The 17,072-nt window shown below is 31.2% G+C and overlaps 2 protein-coding genes across 2 annotated transcripts; one reads left to right on the top strand and one right to left on the bottom strand.

Moving 5' to 3' along the window:
* Positions 1 to 6: 6 nt before the first annotated feature.
* Positions 7 to 5,389, bottom strand: CYP97B3 (cytochrome P450, family 97, subfamily B, polypeptide 3). Its single transcript, XM_021418442.2, has 6 exons — positions 5,089 to 5,389; positions 4,799 to 4,979; positions 4,167 to 4,274; positions 3,625 to 3,709; positions 2,430 to 2,668; positions 7 to 997 (listed from the first exon to the last, which is right to left on the bottom strand). Exons 1-6 carry the CDS (start codon positions 5,232 to 5,234, stop codon positions 800 to 802), a joined length of 957 nt encoding a protein of 318 aa, XP_021274117.1. The 5' UTR covers positions 5,235 to 5,389; the 3' UTR covers positions 7 to 799.
* Positions 5,390 to 10,297: 4,908 nt separating this feature from the next.
* Positions 10,298 to 11,437, top strand: LOC110409295 (VQ motif-containing protein 22-like). The gene has a single exon (XM_021418592.2). It carries the CDS (start codon positions 10,450 to 10,452, stop codon positions 11,155 to 11,157), a length of 708 nt encoding a protein of 235 aa, XP_021274267.1. The 5' UTR covers positions 10,298 to 10,449; the 3' UTR covers positions 11,158 to 11,437.
* The last annotated feature ends 5,635 nt before the right edge of the window (positions 11,438 to 17,072 follow it).

Raw genomic sequence — 17,072 nt, forward strand, 5'->3', positions numbered from 1 at the left:
TTAAAAAAAAAAAAAAAAGCTGAGGGTGACCCATCAACTTGAATTTATTGTACCTGGCTTTCAGGTGGGACTTGAGGTTACTCTGTGCTACACTTTCATTTTCTTTCTAGTAATGAAAAGGATCATATTCTTTGAGACTGTTTTGTGTCACAGAAATTACATCAAACAAAGTTGCTTAAAGTTAATTTTCAACTTATTTAGGCTCCGTTTAATTGATGCTTTTGCTATGTGGCCTTTTTACAAAAATGAATAGAAAGCAAAAAGTAAAAGATAAAATATGAATTGAAAACAAAAGACAAATAACAAAAGTATCAACAGAACCTTAATCTTCACAGTAGACATAACACATGATTTTGCCCAGTATGATGAACATTCTATGTTTTCAATGTCAACCAACTTCACTTTAAAATTTCAGTCATTGTGAGTTCTAAAGGCCCAATGCATGAGATCCCTATAAGAATTTTGTTTTATGAGTGTTACTTTCCTATTCTCGAGACATTAGGAAAAATAATCCACTGCTTGTATTTGCACTAGAAGGAAAACTTCAGGGCTGAGTGAAAACTCCTGCCATAATTTTGTGATCAATCCTAATTTTCTCATACACATAGCACAAGAAAGATAAAGCAACACTCTCATAATATTCTCCAAACAATGGTTATTTGAAAACAATTAGAAAAGTCAAACTCATTAAGATATAAGCATGGTTTTCGTTAAGTAAAATCAACAACGAATAAGAAACTGATAGAAAATGAAGTTGGGAAAAGAATTCTATAAAAATGAATAAATATTAGAGTGATGCTCATTTATGGATTAAATTTCGAACCTCTCTGCTCTCTTTTGCATTTCTGATGAGTCCATCAAGACAGTCATTAATTATTTTAAGGTCATACTGGAACTTCCGTTGCCTAGGGACAACCCACCTTGCCAGAGGAATTTTCCAGTACGGAATGTAGAAAGTGGATCTATGCTCAGCTTCAAAAAGAGTACCATATACTGCCTGCAATGTGTGTTTAAAGGGGTGAGTATGAAATTAGAGCATAAATGTGGCTTAAAATGTAAGGCTTTCTTAATGTAACCTAAATATTGGAGGATCGGCAGACACTAAACTCTTTCATAGTAACAGTTGAAGCTGAATACTAACACACAGCATTATTCAAACAGAAAACTTAGCTGTTCTTGTTGCTGCAAACTTCTGTTTACTACAGAAATTGTGAACAATTGGACATTGAAACAAAGAAAAAAAACAAACTAATGTATAATTCGGCCAAAGGGCAAGTGGCAAGAGGGAAACAAGTTGCTTTTGGTCTCCTAAGACAACATAATCAACAATTGTTAGAATTATTTTGCAATTGTTGGTCTATGCAATAAGATGTAATGAAACCTTTCTAGAGTCCCTATGGCAGAAAAAGACAGTGTACAGACCAATTGGAAACTTATACCCTCATGTCTCAAATACCCATTCATTTCCACACTTAAGATAAGGGTGCTGTAATCCTCTATCCTTGCAAGGTTAAGTATAAACCTTTTTGTTACAAGAGGGGTGGGTGGACTGAACAGCTTCACAATTTGGCCTGTTTTTGCCAAGAATCGTGTAGTTATTGATCTTTCCTTCTTTCACTATATTGATTATAGCAGAGTAGAATAAAACTTCACCATTTTTTATGCATTATCTATAATACAAAGTAAAGTATTTAAGAGAACACCTTAGTGTCCCAAATTACAGAAGAGCAGGACTCTACTCATAAAGCCTCACTTCAGAGTCAACCAACATCAAGTAATATTACCCTTTTTCTAAAGAAACAACATTTTTATAAGCGCATAATTAAGCTACTTTACGTCAAAAACTTCAGCCCAAACTCTTATATAGTTTGTGCTAGTCCCAATAGCACCTAAGGCCACAAAGCCACCAACATTCAAAAACTGTATGCCCAGCTATGCCACCAACATCCTTTCTCAGGCCTGGAGTCGATAGGTTAAAGATGAACTATTAAGGGGGACGGAATGCACACACTATAAGCTCTAATGCACATGAGACAATTAATGACAAGAAAATCAAAAATTTGCTCATCAGACTATGATGAGAAGGTTGAAGACAGGATAAGAAAGTGTCCTCTATGCAGAGGGTTGAGCAAGCAACTAGATTTCAGCATCTCCAGATGGTAAAAATGGTCATATAGTTCTTCACATGACTAGTAGCAGGCACAGGTATAGCACAAACATTGCAAGTAATAGCTAATAAGAAGGCTACATGAACACAAAATATTAATGAGACAAACAGGACACAAAATGTTTTAATTTCATACATCTTACTGTGTATTATTTCACTAGCTACCAGCAACCCAATTAGTTAAAATATATAGAGTACCATGCTGAGGTGCTCTACAAGAGAAAAATTCAACGGAATTGCAGATTTCCAGAAAGTGTCGGACCTTAATCACAGGAGACTCTTTTGTAATGGAACCAAAGTCATAGTTGAAGACACCAAGTCCAATAATATCAAGAGCTAAGCTTGAAAATTCTGCTTCAAGGTCCAACTCAATTGCCTCTCCTCCACGTGAATGCTCTCCATCTAGAAGCTTTTCAAATTTCAGTGTTGTTCGTTCTGAACAATCAGTGAATACTTTGACCATAGCTTCCAAGTATAATGCATGGAACCCAGGAGCAATAACTGCATATTTTTTAAACATATTAAATTTTACCAAAGATATTATCTGTAATAATTTGTATCTCCTCAATATAAATGATAATCATAAATTCAAAAAGTCATAAATATCTCCAGAAACTACAACAGTTAAGAGTAAGCATAGAACTTTATATTTAGCCACAGGTCCACTAAGTCAAAATATTAGGTATTGACAATATAATCATGCTCTCAGACTAGTCTACTGAAATGTATGCCACATCTATGGAACTTATCCCTTTCTTCTTTTTTTTTAATAATGATGTATATGCTAGAGGAGAATCTAAGACCATTCTACTTAACTCTCCTGGTATCCTTAAGAAAATTTGCTTCCATCTCAAGAATCTTGACCTGTTCTATGCATGATATTTTTAATGTCTTTATGTAGAAATCAAAGCTAAAATGGGCAGCGAGAAGTCGGATCAATAATCAAACTAGCAATTCAAAAGTTACAGTTAACTTGTAAGCATCCAAAAGAAAGGATTTTGAGCAGAAATGCATGTTGACCAAATATGATGGAACAAAACATGTGAAGCATTGAAAAGAAATTCTACAGACATCCGCAATCAGACCAGTAATTGAGAATGACAAAAGAATAGCATATCTGAGGATTTATTAAAATGTTAAAGAAGGAACTTGAAGCTTGAAGTTCATGAGTGAGTGGATGAAATTCCAAAAATAAATAAATATATATATATATATCTTAAAAGATAAATTTTGAACCAATCAAATTTATATACCAGAGTTTGTATGAAAAGAGCAAGCGTAGTCTTTTAATCTATTATGATGAGCAAGCGACCATTATAGTTTCAAGATCACAAGTGACTGCTCAAAACCATAAATAATAATGCTGCAGATACCTATCAGTCAGAGAACAAAAGAAGTGCCTTCTGTCCTCACCATATGCAGATAAAATTCAAAAGCAAGTAACATAAATTTCATACCTCTTCTCCTTTGTTTCCATGTGTCAAGGTCGGCAGGTATAAGTCCTTTGCCCATTATTGGTTCTAGTATATCAGCAAGAACTCCCTGGTTAAAATATGAAAATTTGGGTAGGTGGATTCAAAATTTTAATCAAGAAATATGACTGATTAAAATGAAGGATGCTAAATTCTAGAATGGATGACACTGCAAGCAAACTTAAGATTTTCTACCTAAGCAATTGCTAGGCTGATTCTGTTGGTTGATTAGAGATCTCATTGATGATAGTTATTTTTAAAAAGTATTTATGTCTTTCAAAGTCAAATAATTTGGAACACTACAAAATGAGAAAATGAAACTTATGTCTCTAGATGCATACATGTTCACATGAAAATGAGATGGGAATAAAAATTTTACATATGGAGTTGGCTTGTAAATAATTACAGTAATGAATAACTACATACATGAATAATTAATTAACATAGTACACTTAGGGTCATAGAAGAAGCAACAAGCAAATTTTTGAAGGGCAAGGAAATCAACTACCAAGACATAAAATCAGTACCTTGTCGAAGGAAAATGCATTTTCTCGAAGAATATGCCTTGCAACAATAGGATCTGATACAACAACAAAAGCTTTTGGCCCAAAAGCAAGTTTATATACAGAGCCATGCTGCCACATCAATTAAGACATCAAACCAAAGAAAAAAAAAACAGTAAGAATCAGGAGCTCCAAATTATCAACAATGATAAGCAACAAAATACCATAGGACATGATAAGGGGAAAACACTGAAGCCAAGGTTACATAGCATAGTAACTGTTATGAATCAAATATGTGTTAGTAATTCAAATTTCCCCAAGAGTACATCCCAACATTTAAGACTTGAAACTTTCATGTTGGAAAACAGTCAGAGTCTCAAGTCGAAATCTTGGGACGGGGGGTTTATGGGATGGTAGAAGTCACCTCCCATTGTGTAGTCCAAGTCCAATACACTTTCACGCGTACTAAAAAAAAATACTTGTAACCCAAAAGTTCAATTGATCCCTCTACCGATTTGCTATCATCTACAATAGTAGAAGTTGCTGGGGGCAGAACCAGAACAGGCAGAGGTGGTCACGGTAGCATAAACTCAAGACAATATCAGTTATATGTCCATATTCAAAATTTGCAAGAAAAAAAAAAAGTAGTCAAGTACCTCTAAAAACCAATCATACAAAGAGAAGAAGAGAGGTTGACGAAACAAATCAGAAACAGCACCTTCAGCTACAGGCATAGAACCAAGACTTCCCCCACTTAGGAAATTAGTAAGAAGGTTGCTTGCATTATCCAAGAGATTCCTTTTAGCTTTTGGTTCATCGGTACTGGTGGACTGACATCTACAAAATTGACCAGAAATACAATCAATTAAACAAATCCAAATCCAACCCATTTTTACGTCACTTGCAGCTCGCAAGACTATGTTAAAAGTTCCCATTTTCCAGTTACCTGATGGCAGCAGAGGTTGTTAGTTTTTGGTAGGGAAATGAAGGAGGCTTTGAGACACCCAAAAACGTGAAATCACTAGTTCGGAAACTGCCATAAACGGCAGTAGAGGATAGCTGCAGGAATGAAGCGTTGGCAGTTGCTGCCATTGCTAGTTGGGTTTTGGTTTGGTTGAGGAGTTTTAGAGATGAGATATGGGTTTGTATTGGCGTGTGGGGATATGCCCAAGCCTAACCTCTTCCACTAGCAGCAGTAAGTGCCCACTCCACTTTAGGGGGCCATCAGGTGTTTGTCCGACGTCTGCATCTGGACATATGTAAATATTTTACGCCTTTGAAATTAGTTTTACAACGGAAAAAAAATGGGCGATATAGAAAAAATGAAAATGGTCTTTATGAAATGATATTAATAAGACAGATCAGTCAATATATGCACGTTTGCGGCAATTCGAGCAAGAACAGATGGCTGAGACGCAGACGATATTGCTTGGAAAACAACCTAGGCAACATGCCCTTTGAATTTTAATCAATTTATCTATAGTTAATAATAATTTTGCTTTACTGCTTATATGACATCCTTTCTCAACTCTGTTTTCATTTCTAACCAAAAACCCTTTTGTTTTCCTTTTTTTTTTATAAAAGAAATGTTTCGGGTAATTTCGAATTAAGTTTTTGAAATAATCGATTATCCAAATATTTTCTTAAAATGATATTAGAGTTGAGATTTTTGCATTTCAAGTTTTACATGTCTTGCTACTACGTATCTTACATGCAATGCTTACTTTCCTAATCAGTTAATAAAAATTTATTGTTCGTCGGCAAACTTGTGCATGCAATATAGGGTGCGTTAAAATCTAAATATTGAAGAAACTTGGCCCACTCTTAGGGTCAGTGGCATCCATCTTGATAAATAATGTTAATTAATTTGGAGAACTCCCAAATACCATTGTTCATGTTCACATTCTTACAGAAATAAAGTTTAATAAATGAATCTATAATCATTATAGCTATATACTTGTCAAAACGTGTATAGTACATGCTACCCCATAGCTGAAGGTGCTATAGAGTCATTTCCGACGGCTTAACCTGATCATTTAAACCTAAAGGACCAATGATAAATATGAAAGAAACTTGTTTTTCGGAAAAACATCTTAAAGGTTAAAGAAAAAATGTTAATTCAAATCTATTTTTCAAAAATATGCTGTGAAATTTTTTGATGTCACATATATATATGTAGTTATTTCGTATGTTATAATGAAGTCTCTTTTTTACTTTATTTATTGAAAAGAGAATTCAAGTCTATTTTTTTTGAATAGGGAATATATGCATTCATAATTAAGTCAAATGATGAGATAGTATATATCACAAAATCTTTATTAAAAAGTCATGAGATCAAATTTGTTGTTTTTTAAGGAAAGTTTTGTAAGGAGAATCGATTTAAATGTATATCCCATTTTCATCTAATAAAAGCAGAAAATAAATTGATAAGTATTTGAGGAAAGGAAAAAAAAAACAAAAAGAAAAGACCAAAAACGATGTACTAGTTAATTAAAATATTGTTGTTCAACGAAAGCTAGCTTATCGATCCACTTTTGCATGTAAACATTAAAAGAAATTTTTATTTTTATTCTTTTGACTTTCAAAAGAAGAATTAATAATGAAATGATGAGTCTATTTTAATGTATTTATATAAATAAATAAATAAATAAACAATTGTTTAATATTGCACGAGAGGCAAAGTGAAAATCAAATTTTAATTGAGCATTTTTGGAGTTTTGATCAACGGAATCTTGACATGGTTTCACTATAATTATAAACTCTTAACTCATGATAATTAGATATAAATTACTTAAATTTTCAAGATAAAATTTGAAATTACTTTAAAATTTAAACTTAAATAAACTTATTGTAATTATGATTAAGTCATGTCAAGATTCTGTAACAACTCCCACAGAATGTCAACAAGATCAAAATTCTAGTTGGTTCAGATAAATATATGAATTTATGTTTTAATAGTTGAATTCAAATTCATTCTTCCTAAAATTTATAAAATAGAAATCAAATCAATCTTCGTTCTTTTATGCCACATTTGGTAGCTTATTCTTGTTCTTATTGTTTTAAGAAACAAAAGGTAAAAGATAGAGTTATTCATAAGATGTAATATACTTTTGCGTGAGAAAAAAAGAAATTATTTTAGGCTTAATCATTATATTTGAATTGGTGTTACTATTTTAGTACATTTTCCCATAAATGTAGTCTTTATTTGACTTTTTCCCTAATTTTTTATTTGAATTTACTATTGATTAAAAGTTTTAGAAGAAAATAATAATTAACAGCTTTGAATGAAGGTGTTTCCAAATATATACTTAAAATATTTATGGTAAAAATCTTTTAAAAATTGATTACAAAAAAAAGAACTAAAGACAAATATTTATGGGATGGGTGCTATAGTACTTTTCAGTTATGTACTAATTTTTAATTAGATGTAATTTTTCTTTATACAATTCATTTTTTACATTACAATAACTTTGAAAAAAATTTTAAAAAATAACAAAGTAATGGGCCAAAAATTAATAAATGAGATTTCATGTTTTCTTAATTCTTTTTATTTTATTTAAAAGAAAAAAGAGATTTCAACTTGACTCTTTAAATAAAGAGGTGAGTGTATATACTTGGGGTTAAGCTAAATGTGAAACCCTAAACTTGAGCCTGTGCTTCTTGTTTAAAAAAAAAATGGTCATGTGTGGGAAAAACAGAGAGTTGAATACTTTAATTCACAATTACAAGGATAAACAATACGTAGACGAATCTTAAATTGTTTATTAAACTTGGTTTTACAATTAAGAGAAGAGCCGGTGGGATCAAATTGAATAATTTATGCCTAACATGATTAAAAAATGGAAAAAGGATAAATTAAAGCCCACAATCATCGCAATTGGGAGGAAAACAAGGTGTAAACGTGATAAAGAGTGATAACGCTTTTCTTCCAAAGATCGTTTTTCCATGAAATGAGACCAAACAATTTAGTAAGACATTGAACACCTTTTTGTGGTTGTTTAATACTGGACTCGTGAAACATGAGAATCTATAATGTAATTGAAACCGCAGCAAAATGTTAAATAGACTATTAACAATTAATAAAATAAATCTTTATAACAAAAAAAAAAAAGCTCAACATTTCCTTTTTGTTTAGTTGCTTTATTGCTGGATTTTCCTTCTTTCACTTTATTTCCTTTTTAAACATATATATATATATATATAAACATGAGATTATTAACTTGGCCATGCATGTTTATTTTTTGGGTTTGAAATGCACTTTAACTGGTTCCTATTCCTTAATATAAAATTTCCCTTAAACTACTCTTCTATGGGATAAATACTACGAGAAAAGAAAAGAAGGAAGAGAGGGAGGCAGAGGAAATAGAGGAAAAGGAACTTTTTGAGATTTATAAATTTAACCCTTTTTTTTTTACCATGTTAATAGGTTAATTACAAGCCAAACCAATTAAGAGACAACATATCAGCACGCATGGATGGATCCACACATTTTACTAGTTTAACAAAGTGATTGTTGCAAACTTATCATGGAAAGAGAGATTTTAATGAAATGGCAAATAATTTCTCCAAATCTTTTCTCAAATTATTTACTTAAAAATAAAATAGGGAATTGCAGGAAATTATTAGAGGTATATATGTTACATATTTTGAGTGGTTAATTAGAGGAGGAAAGAGCAGGAGAGAAAAACTTCTAATGTTTTTGTTTTTGCAAGCATATAGTCAATTAAGTAGACTGACTAATAGGGAGTAACCTTTCATTTTCTCACAGTACACCTCACTGTGCAGGATCGGACTTTCATGGGCTATTCAAACCCCTTAAGATGCTTGTATTTTTCTACATTTACTGAGAGGTTACTGAAAATACAATATTGAATAGACTACACCAACTTGATCATTTATAATAGGACAATAAAGTTTTCAATTCGTCACATGCTTTTCTTTATATTATATTATTCAATTTTCCTTACAACCTTCCTCTCAAAATTAGGAGAACTCCATAGAAAATAATAAATTAATGTACCTACCTCATCTCTCAATATGAAAAGATTGTTGTTGCAGATATACTCTTTCGAATTTTCTTTGGTCTCTTTTCTCCTTCACAAGGAAGTGACAGAATGTGGTTTACTTTTCCACTTTTTGGCATTCCTCTAGGCTTCCACCTTCGTTATCGGGGTCCAAGGAATTATCCAACCTTGAAGGGAATACGAGACATACACATAAAAGGGACTACTAATTTATTTTCATATATATAATTAGACCAACCGAAGTTCAAAAAGTGCAAAGTGAATCACATAATATTTTTTAAAAAAAAGTGATTTTATTGAATTTTAACATCTGAATATCATGTTAAGTTTTTTCGTTTAATTGATCAAAAATTCTCATAACATTATAATCTAATTTGAATACAAAGATTTATACAATTACAATATAAAGATCACTAAAAAAGATATTGATCAATCGTGTAATATCAAAAGTTAAAATTTTAAATTTTTAAATTTTAGATTCAAATTTTACTATATATGACTTTCATTCAAATTTTATGTTGACTTTTTAATTTATTTAATTTATTAATTGATTTTTTGGTTGTAATAATAATATCATATATGTTAAATAATACTCCAAAATAGATTGTAATTTTTAATTATACATGTAAGTATTTTACAAAAAAAAAACTTTAAAATGTAAACACCTTGTGAGAACGAGTTATTTTAAATAAAAGCATTAATGTGCTTTGACAAATATTACTACTATTTATAGATTGTGTTAAATTATTCAAAATTTCGAGAAGAGAAATGATAATAATCATGTGTAAATAACAAAATTAATTTACAACATTTAAAAAAAGGGGAAGGGACTGGGGTGTTTCCGTAGACCAGACGGATGTTACATGTTCGGAGACTGCGCAAAGTCATGGCGTCCACCTACCGCAAAGCAAGTCATATGCTGACGTGGATATTGGATAGATGACGGCAGCCTGAGAAGCAATCGCTGCTTCGAGGAAACAGTCCGTTTTGCTCAAATGATCAATTCCCCCCGACTTCCAGAACCCACACAAATCTGCCAAACATTTTTTTTTCTCTCTCCTCTCTTTTATTTCCGCCATACCCCACGTGCCGTATCACGTGCCGTTCCTTCGAGGAATCTAACTTTAACAAAAAATCAATGGCCAGGATTTTCCCAATATTCTTCCTTTGACCACGTTGAAGCCACCATATATACCACAGATTAAGGCACTCTTCTTCCCTTCTCACGAAAGCAAAATACCAACTCATCTTCTCTTTTCCCAATTCTGGTTGCCCCCCTGGACATGAGTGAAACCATGTCTGGTCCTACCGATTGGGCGCAATTTTATCAGCAAAATCTTTCTGTCCAGGAAGCACCGAATCGTGGTCGCGTCGTGCCATCGGAATCAGTGTTTGGTGATCAAGGCTCTGATGCCACTGTTGTTACCACTACAATCACCTCGAGCAGCGCGCCAAGCCCATTAGGCTCCGGTCCAGCTGGTTCCAGTGCTGGCCATTTGAGTCCCGAAGGCCGCGTTGCGAAGCCGCTACGAAGACGATCTAGGGCTTCGAGGCGAACCCCTACTACCTTGCTGAATACGGATACTACAAATTTCCGAGCCATGGTTCAACAATTCACGGGTGGTCCCAGTGCACCTTTTCCAGGCCACTCTGGTGGACCAAATTTCGGGTTCGGTTTTGGAGTACGTCAACCACATGTTAACCCTGGTTCTCTGATGATTCCTCCGGGAGGATTTCATTTGCAATATCAACAGCAACAACAGCCTCAGCAACAACATCAATTCCAGCAGCAAAACCAGCCGTACATGTTTTCACTGAGCAGCAATAATCCAGGAGCAGGGGACCTCTTCCTTCAGAGACTAGGGGGGAACCCGAGGCCCAACATGGAAGGGTCGGATGGGTTTGTTGTGGAGGGTGCTTCCTCACAGGTTCCACCTTCTAGAACACCTTCCTCCAATGAGAATAGGAGTAACGCTACGTTCATGTTTTGAGAGGGACATAAAGGAGAAAGTTAGGTACTGACTTGTCTTAGGGAGAAACAATTGACCAATGTAAATATTGTTTTACTTAACACCTTTTTTTTTTTCTTCTTTTATGCCAATGTTTATTCCTAGATAGACTCCACTGTTTGAAGTTGGGAGTTTCTTTGTAGTAATCAAGGGGGGTGAAAGGATTCTTGTTTTCAAAAACCATGGGCCTACAGTGGGAATTGTTGAATCGAATTTGTTGAAATATGGATCATCTATATGATATTGCTATAGCTTCATTTCTTTTCTTCTTCCGTTGGAAAATTCAGTGCTTGTATAGGTAAGCTTTGGGATGAGAATACACTTACTCGTAAACATATAAAATTCAAAATTAATGTGACTAAAACGAAAACGTGGCCGACTAACGAAAACCTCATCTAGAATCCACATTCAGATTTTGAAAAGTCATATTTTCTCTATGATACTTCACTAAAAAAAAAATCTATTTTTGGATCAGAGGGACTCGCTTTTTAAGCCGTATTGTGTCCATTAAATAAAAACATTTGATTCCAAATTGCTGGAATTTTTGGCAAACACATGCCGGTGAATAGGGGAAATTCTTTCATCACGTATATAGGGGCAAGCCAATAAAAAAGGAAACAGGGAAGAGGTACAAAGGAATTCCAAAATTTGATAGAAACTGAGTGTGAAAGGGTTTGGGCAGAGGGGGTGAATCTCAGCCTGGAATGGGACCCATTTGACATCAAAAGCAGAAAATGGAATTGACAAAGTCAAGTTTAGGGTAATCTTTACAAATTTGAAATAAAATAGAGGTGCCATCTGATTCACTAAGATTACATCAATCTTTGTAATTGGTAAAATAACACTATTAAGTGCACCTTAATTTCAACCTAATTACAGTAATTATATCATGTCAACCACGTGTATTTATCTATACAAAATTTGAGTATGCTCCGTGCGCCCCCTGTTCAAAGCCCGCTTGATCTTTAGACCGTTTGATGTTAATTTTTATGTGACCATGATGTCTGGCCGAACCTCAAAAATTGTAATAAAAAAAAAACACTGCTTTCCTATTAATTCACAAAATTTTATTAGTCAATTTTTTTTAACATTATGTAATCCTTCGACTATTCTTTGAAACCCGTCGTACCCATTCACGAAATAATAATATAAATAGATTTAAAGTCAAGTGTATTGAATTTAAATAATGTAATAAAAATATATTTTTAGATTAAAAATTTATATTCATGATAAGTTAGATATTAAAATTGCCATAAGTTCATCATAAAGTGATTCTTTCTCCCAAATGTCATGCGTCAGTAAAATATATAAGATAATTTTACATTTATAAAATAAAAAGTTTTCATCCATTAATAAATATATTCTTTTGCATTGAAAATGTTTATTTTATACACGATTTACGATTGCGATGTGTGTGAAAAATCAAAGATTCCATTTGGGGGAGCGGGAGAGCCCAAAGCTATTTAAAGAAAAAGAGAGTGATTCCATTATTGGAATATTGCCCCTGTGAGACACCACAATTCTCGGGAATGTTACGGGGATCCTGTTTCAGTTGTCTACTTTTGCTTAAATTATATTTATATTTTAGAATTATAAATTTCTTTTATTTTTTTTAAGAAATGTTCTTGCTTTTCCGGAACCAGTCAACCAGCTTTTCACATTTGCACACTAATCTCTTTTATTTTAGTTTTGGTTAAAAAATATTGTAAAACACTTGATAAAGTTAATATTATCGTTAAGGTAAGTGTCAAATCGTTGCTTTCAACGTTAAAAGCTTTTGATAAATAGAATCTTATTAGAAAATTTTATACGACGCTTGTTTAACAAAATCTTCACTTGTAATACTCTGAAGAGACATATGATTAAGCTTCTGAAATTTGTAAAAATTCTGTTCACAATGGTCCGAATCCAAACATTACTATCTAATTACATGAGATAAGATATCTAATTTAGGTTGTTGAGTCTTTAAGGAATGCATTCTTTGGTTTAATACAAATTTTTTAGTTTTGATAAATATTATTTAATATTTAATAATTTTAATTTTTATTAAATAATGACAATCACTTCAACTCAAATATTTGATATCTCATCAAGAATTATATATTACAAATGCATTAATCTTATAACTACATTGGTCAAATTAGACGAACAGAGTTTCAACCCATGTGAATGGCCAAAAATAAAAATCAACCCACAAGAATCCAAGATATGATATTACATCTTGTTCTATTGAGTCAAGTCCAAGCTTTATTGGACCATCAAGCAATTTTATTCAGACATATCTTCATGTAGGTTTTCAAAAGGGGTAGATGACCTTACTACCAAGTCATTAAATATCAATCATTAGATTTATTAAATTAAATGATAACCATTCAAAGAACCCCGTTACAATTCCGTCTGGTTGCTAACAACTTGGAAGTGCAGCGGTTGATCGTTAAGGCAACGACGGCGAAGAATCGGAATGGCCACTAACTGAAGTTGACCTCCAAGGCTTATTTCAATGGAAAGGATGTCCACCAAGGAGTAAAAAGTCCACCCAATACCACACACAAATCAGAGCATACTGAACTTTCCTAGAAATTAATTTAGAAATTCCCTCTTCTTCCTGGCCAAAATAAAATATTCCGTGGAATATTGGAATATATATAGCAATGAGTAAATAAAAAAAAAACCTGTTTTTTCCTATGCTATTGAGTATTGAGCATATCTCATCAAACGCTTGAAATGAATCATGTCTTCGTATTTCATCCTTCTTCTCCATCTAGCCTAGATGGCAATCTGTCCTACAATTATTCCAAGTGTGTTTCTAATATCTTCTCTGAATTTTCTTTTCAAAGATTTTAAAATAATTTGTATTCTCTCAAATTAATTAGAAAGAATTTTTATATAAAGAATTTAAATTGTTAATGTTACAAGAGTGTATATATATATATATATATATATATATATAGAGTTGACTTAAATGTATAAAAATAAAAATACAAAATCATATCAACCAAACTAAAATATTTACTATTTAGAGATGAAACTAGTTATATGGATATTAATTTACTAATTACTAGTATTAGTACCTATAATTACTAGTGTTTACTTCCAAAAAAAAAAAAAGTGTTAAAGTTATGCTCTAGATTCCGTAAAGAAAATTGGAAAAGTAACTCATAGATAAGAGAAACTCTTAATTAAAATCTCTAATAACGTTTTTAGAAGGACTGTCAATGGATAGGGCGATGCATATCCAAACTTGCAAACCTACTCGTTTCAAGCTGGGCTCGGATAGTGTTTTCAAGGTCAAGTTTGGTGCTACTCAACCCAACTCAAAACCTCTTTTCTTACATTTATGTTGCATTTTTGTTAATTTGAACTAAACTTTATTATTTTCAAATTAAATTCTTTGTCTTTTAATGTGCCTAAGCCTACTCTTCAAGGCCCGACCTTGGTGAGCTATAATATAATATGGTTTCGAATTTGACAAGTTTTTTTTTTTGAATTTCCTTTTAACTTATAATTCCTTTTTATTTATCTACTTAATGGTGGTTTTTAGCATCATGTTTTGGCATTAATGCTTTGAAACTTTGCCGTGACTAAAAAAGTTCATGCAAATGGAATGCTTTTCCAAATTGTACCATGCTATTGACTTCAACTCTCATGACATGTTTGAATCACAAAATGAAATAGGTCAAAGTACCCAAATAATCTTTATGTTCGTGCCTTTTCATCAATTTGGTTCTTGTAGTCAAAATTTGACTAGTTTAGTCAATTAATTTTGAAAATTAAAACAATTTAATGTATAACATTATCCAATTTTATTGTTAAAGTTCATGACGTCAGTATTGATGTGACATATTTACTGACGTGGTAGTATCGTATAGTACTGATATAATGATATATTAGTACTATGTGGTATATTGAGAAAAAAAAATTTATCAAAAAAAATCTGTCACATTATAGGGATTAAATTGAATAAAAATGTATAATATAGTGACTAAATTTAATAAAGTTGAGATATTTAGGGACTAAATTAAAAAAATATTTAAAAAATATAAATATTTTAGTAGATAATATATATACTTATTAATAAGCTAAAAGTTTAACTGTAAAAGATTTATAGTATTAAAAAATGTACATAAATATTTTCTTGATTATTTGATTCCATAATAAATACATTAATTTTGTTCTTTGTAAAAATTAGGATAGTGCATATTTGCTGATATGACAATGTCATGTGGTATTAACATGATGACGTTTTAATGCTAGTGGTAATGCTAATATGGTAGATTGAGAAAAAAATTTATCAAAAAAAAATGTGCCACGTCGTAGGGATAAATTGAACAAAAATGCATAGCATAGTATAGTAACTAAAATGAACAAAATTAAAGTGTTTAGGGATTAAATAAAAAAATTAAAAATACAAATATTTGAGTAGATAATACACACACTTATTAATAAGAAAAATATTTAAGTGTAAGAGATTTATGGTGTTAAGAAATAGATATAAATATTTTATTACTTGATTAATTGATTCCATAATGGGTACATTAATTTTTTTTTTTACAAAAATTAAGTTTGAATTCCCTTTTTATAAAAAAAATTCAATATTTTATAGAGTTATTTTTATAAATATTATGATTAAAATCATTATCACTTAAATTTTCTTTTTTTATTAAACTTGATATTATTTTTAATGAGATTATTCCATAATCCATTTAAAAAAAAGAGACAAAAAATTTAAATTCCTTCTTTAATATATGTATGGAAACCAAATTAAGCCCATTAAATACTTTAATGACAAAGTAATTTACCAAAAAATCATCTCATTTAACGTTGTGATTTTAAGTACTTGACAAAATATTTCTTTTCTTCTAAATATTTTGTTTAGCTTATAATTAAATTTCAGAGATATATAAAAATATTTTCTCATTTGATTATTTGATTCTATAATAAGTACATTAATTTATCTTCTTTACAAAAATTAAATTTGAATTTCCCTTATAAAAAAAATTATAAAGTTATTTTTATATTAGTAAAGATTGTAATACACTAAAATCACGAAGTTTGAAATGGTGGAGTAATTGGTGTTTTGATGAAAAGTTGAGAAAATACCAAAGGTGAACGTGTAGTCGATTATTGGTATTTTCTCAATCTTCCATTGAAACACCAACGAAGTTAAAGTCAATGTTAGGGAAACATTGTGGTATAATTAAAGGCCACACCCTTGTGTAATAGTCACATATTCCGGTTGTTGAAGAAGATTACCGTCCATCATCAATCGTCTCTTATTAACAATTACATAATTTTAGTCATAAAATAATTATAAATTTAATTGGTGGAGTTTACTCATTGTGGATCACAAGGTTATTTGAATATTTTGAACTATTGCCTGCTTTTGGAATGCAAACTAAGCTCATCTTTATGACTTTTGATCAAAACATATATAAAAATGTTATAATGATAATGTTAATTTAGAAAAAAATAATAAATATATATTTTTTGTTTTGTAGGGTTTGGTGATTGAAAAAAAAAATTATAAGGTTAATTTGTGGATTTAATAAATTTTGTGGTTTCTTTGGCCTCCAATCTCAATCAAATTTTTGTGATCTTTTTTAAATTGTCAAATTGAAATCTTATCTAGAATCAAGCTCTTGGCTTTTGGCACTAATTACTTAAATTTAATTATAAGGTAAACAAAATACTTAGAAGGAAAGAAATATTTTGTCAAGTATTCAAAATCACAACGTTAAATGAATTGATTTCTTGGTGAATTATTTTGTCATTAAAGCATTTAATGGATTTATTTTGGTTTTCATATATATATATATATATTAAAAAAGGTAATTAAATATTTTTGTTTCTTTTTATAAATGGATTATTAAATAATCTCATTAAAAATAATATCAAGT

The sequence above is a fragment of the Theobroma umbraticum genome, unplaced genomic scaffold (assembly GCF_002168275.2).
Source record: "Theobroma umbraticum cultivar Fairchild unplaced genomic scaffold, ASM216827v3 scaffold_44.0, whole genome shotgun sequence".
Taxonomy (NCBI): Eukaryota; Viridiplantae; Streptophyta; class Magnoliopsida; order Malvales; family Malvaceae; genus Theobroma; species Theobroma umbraticum.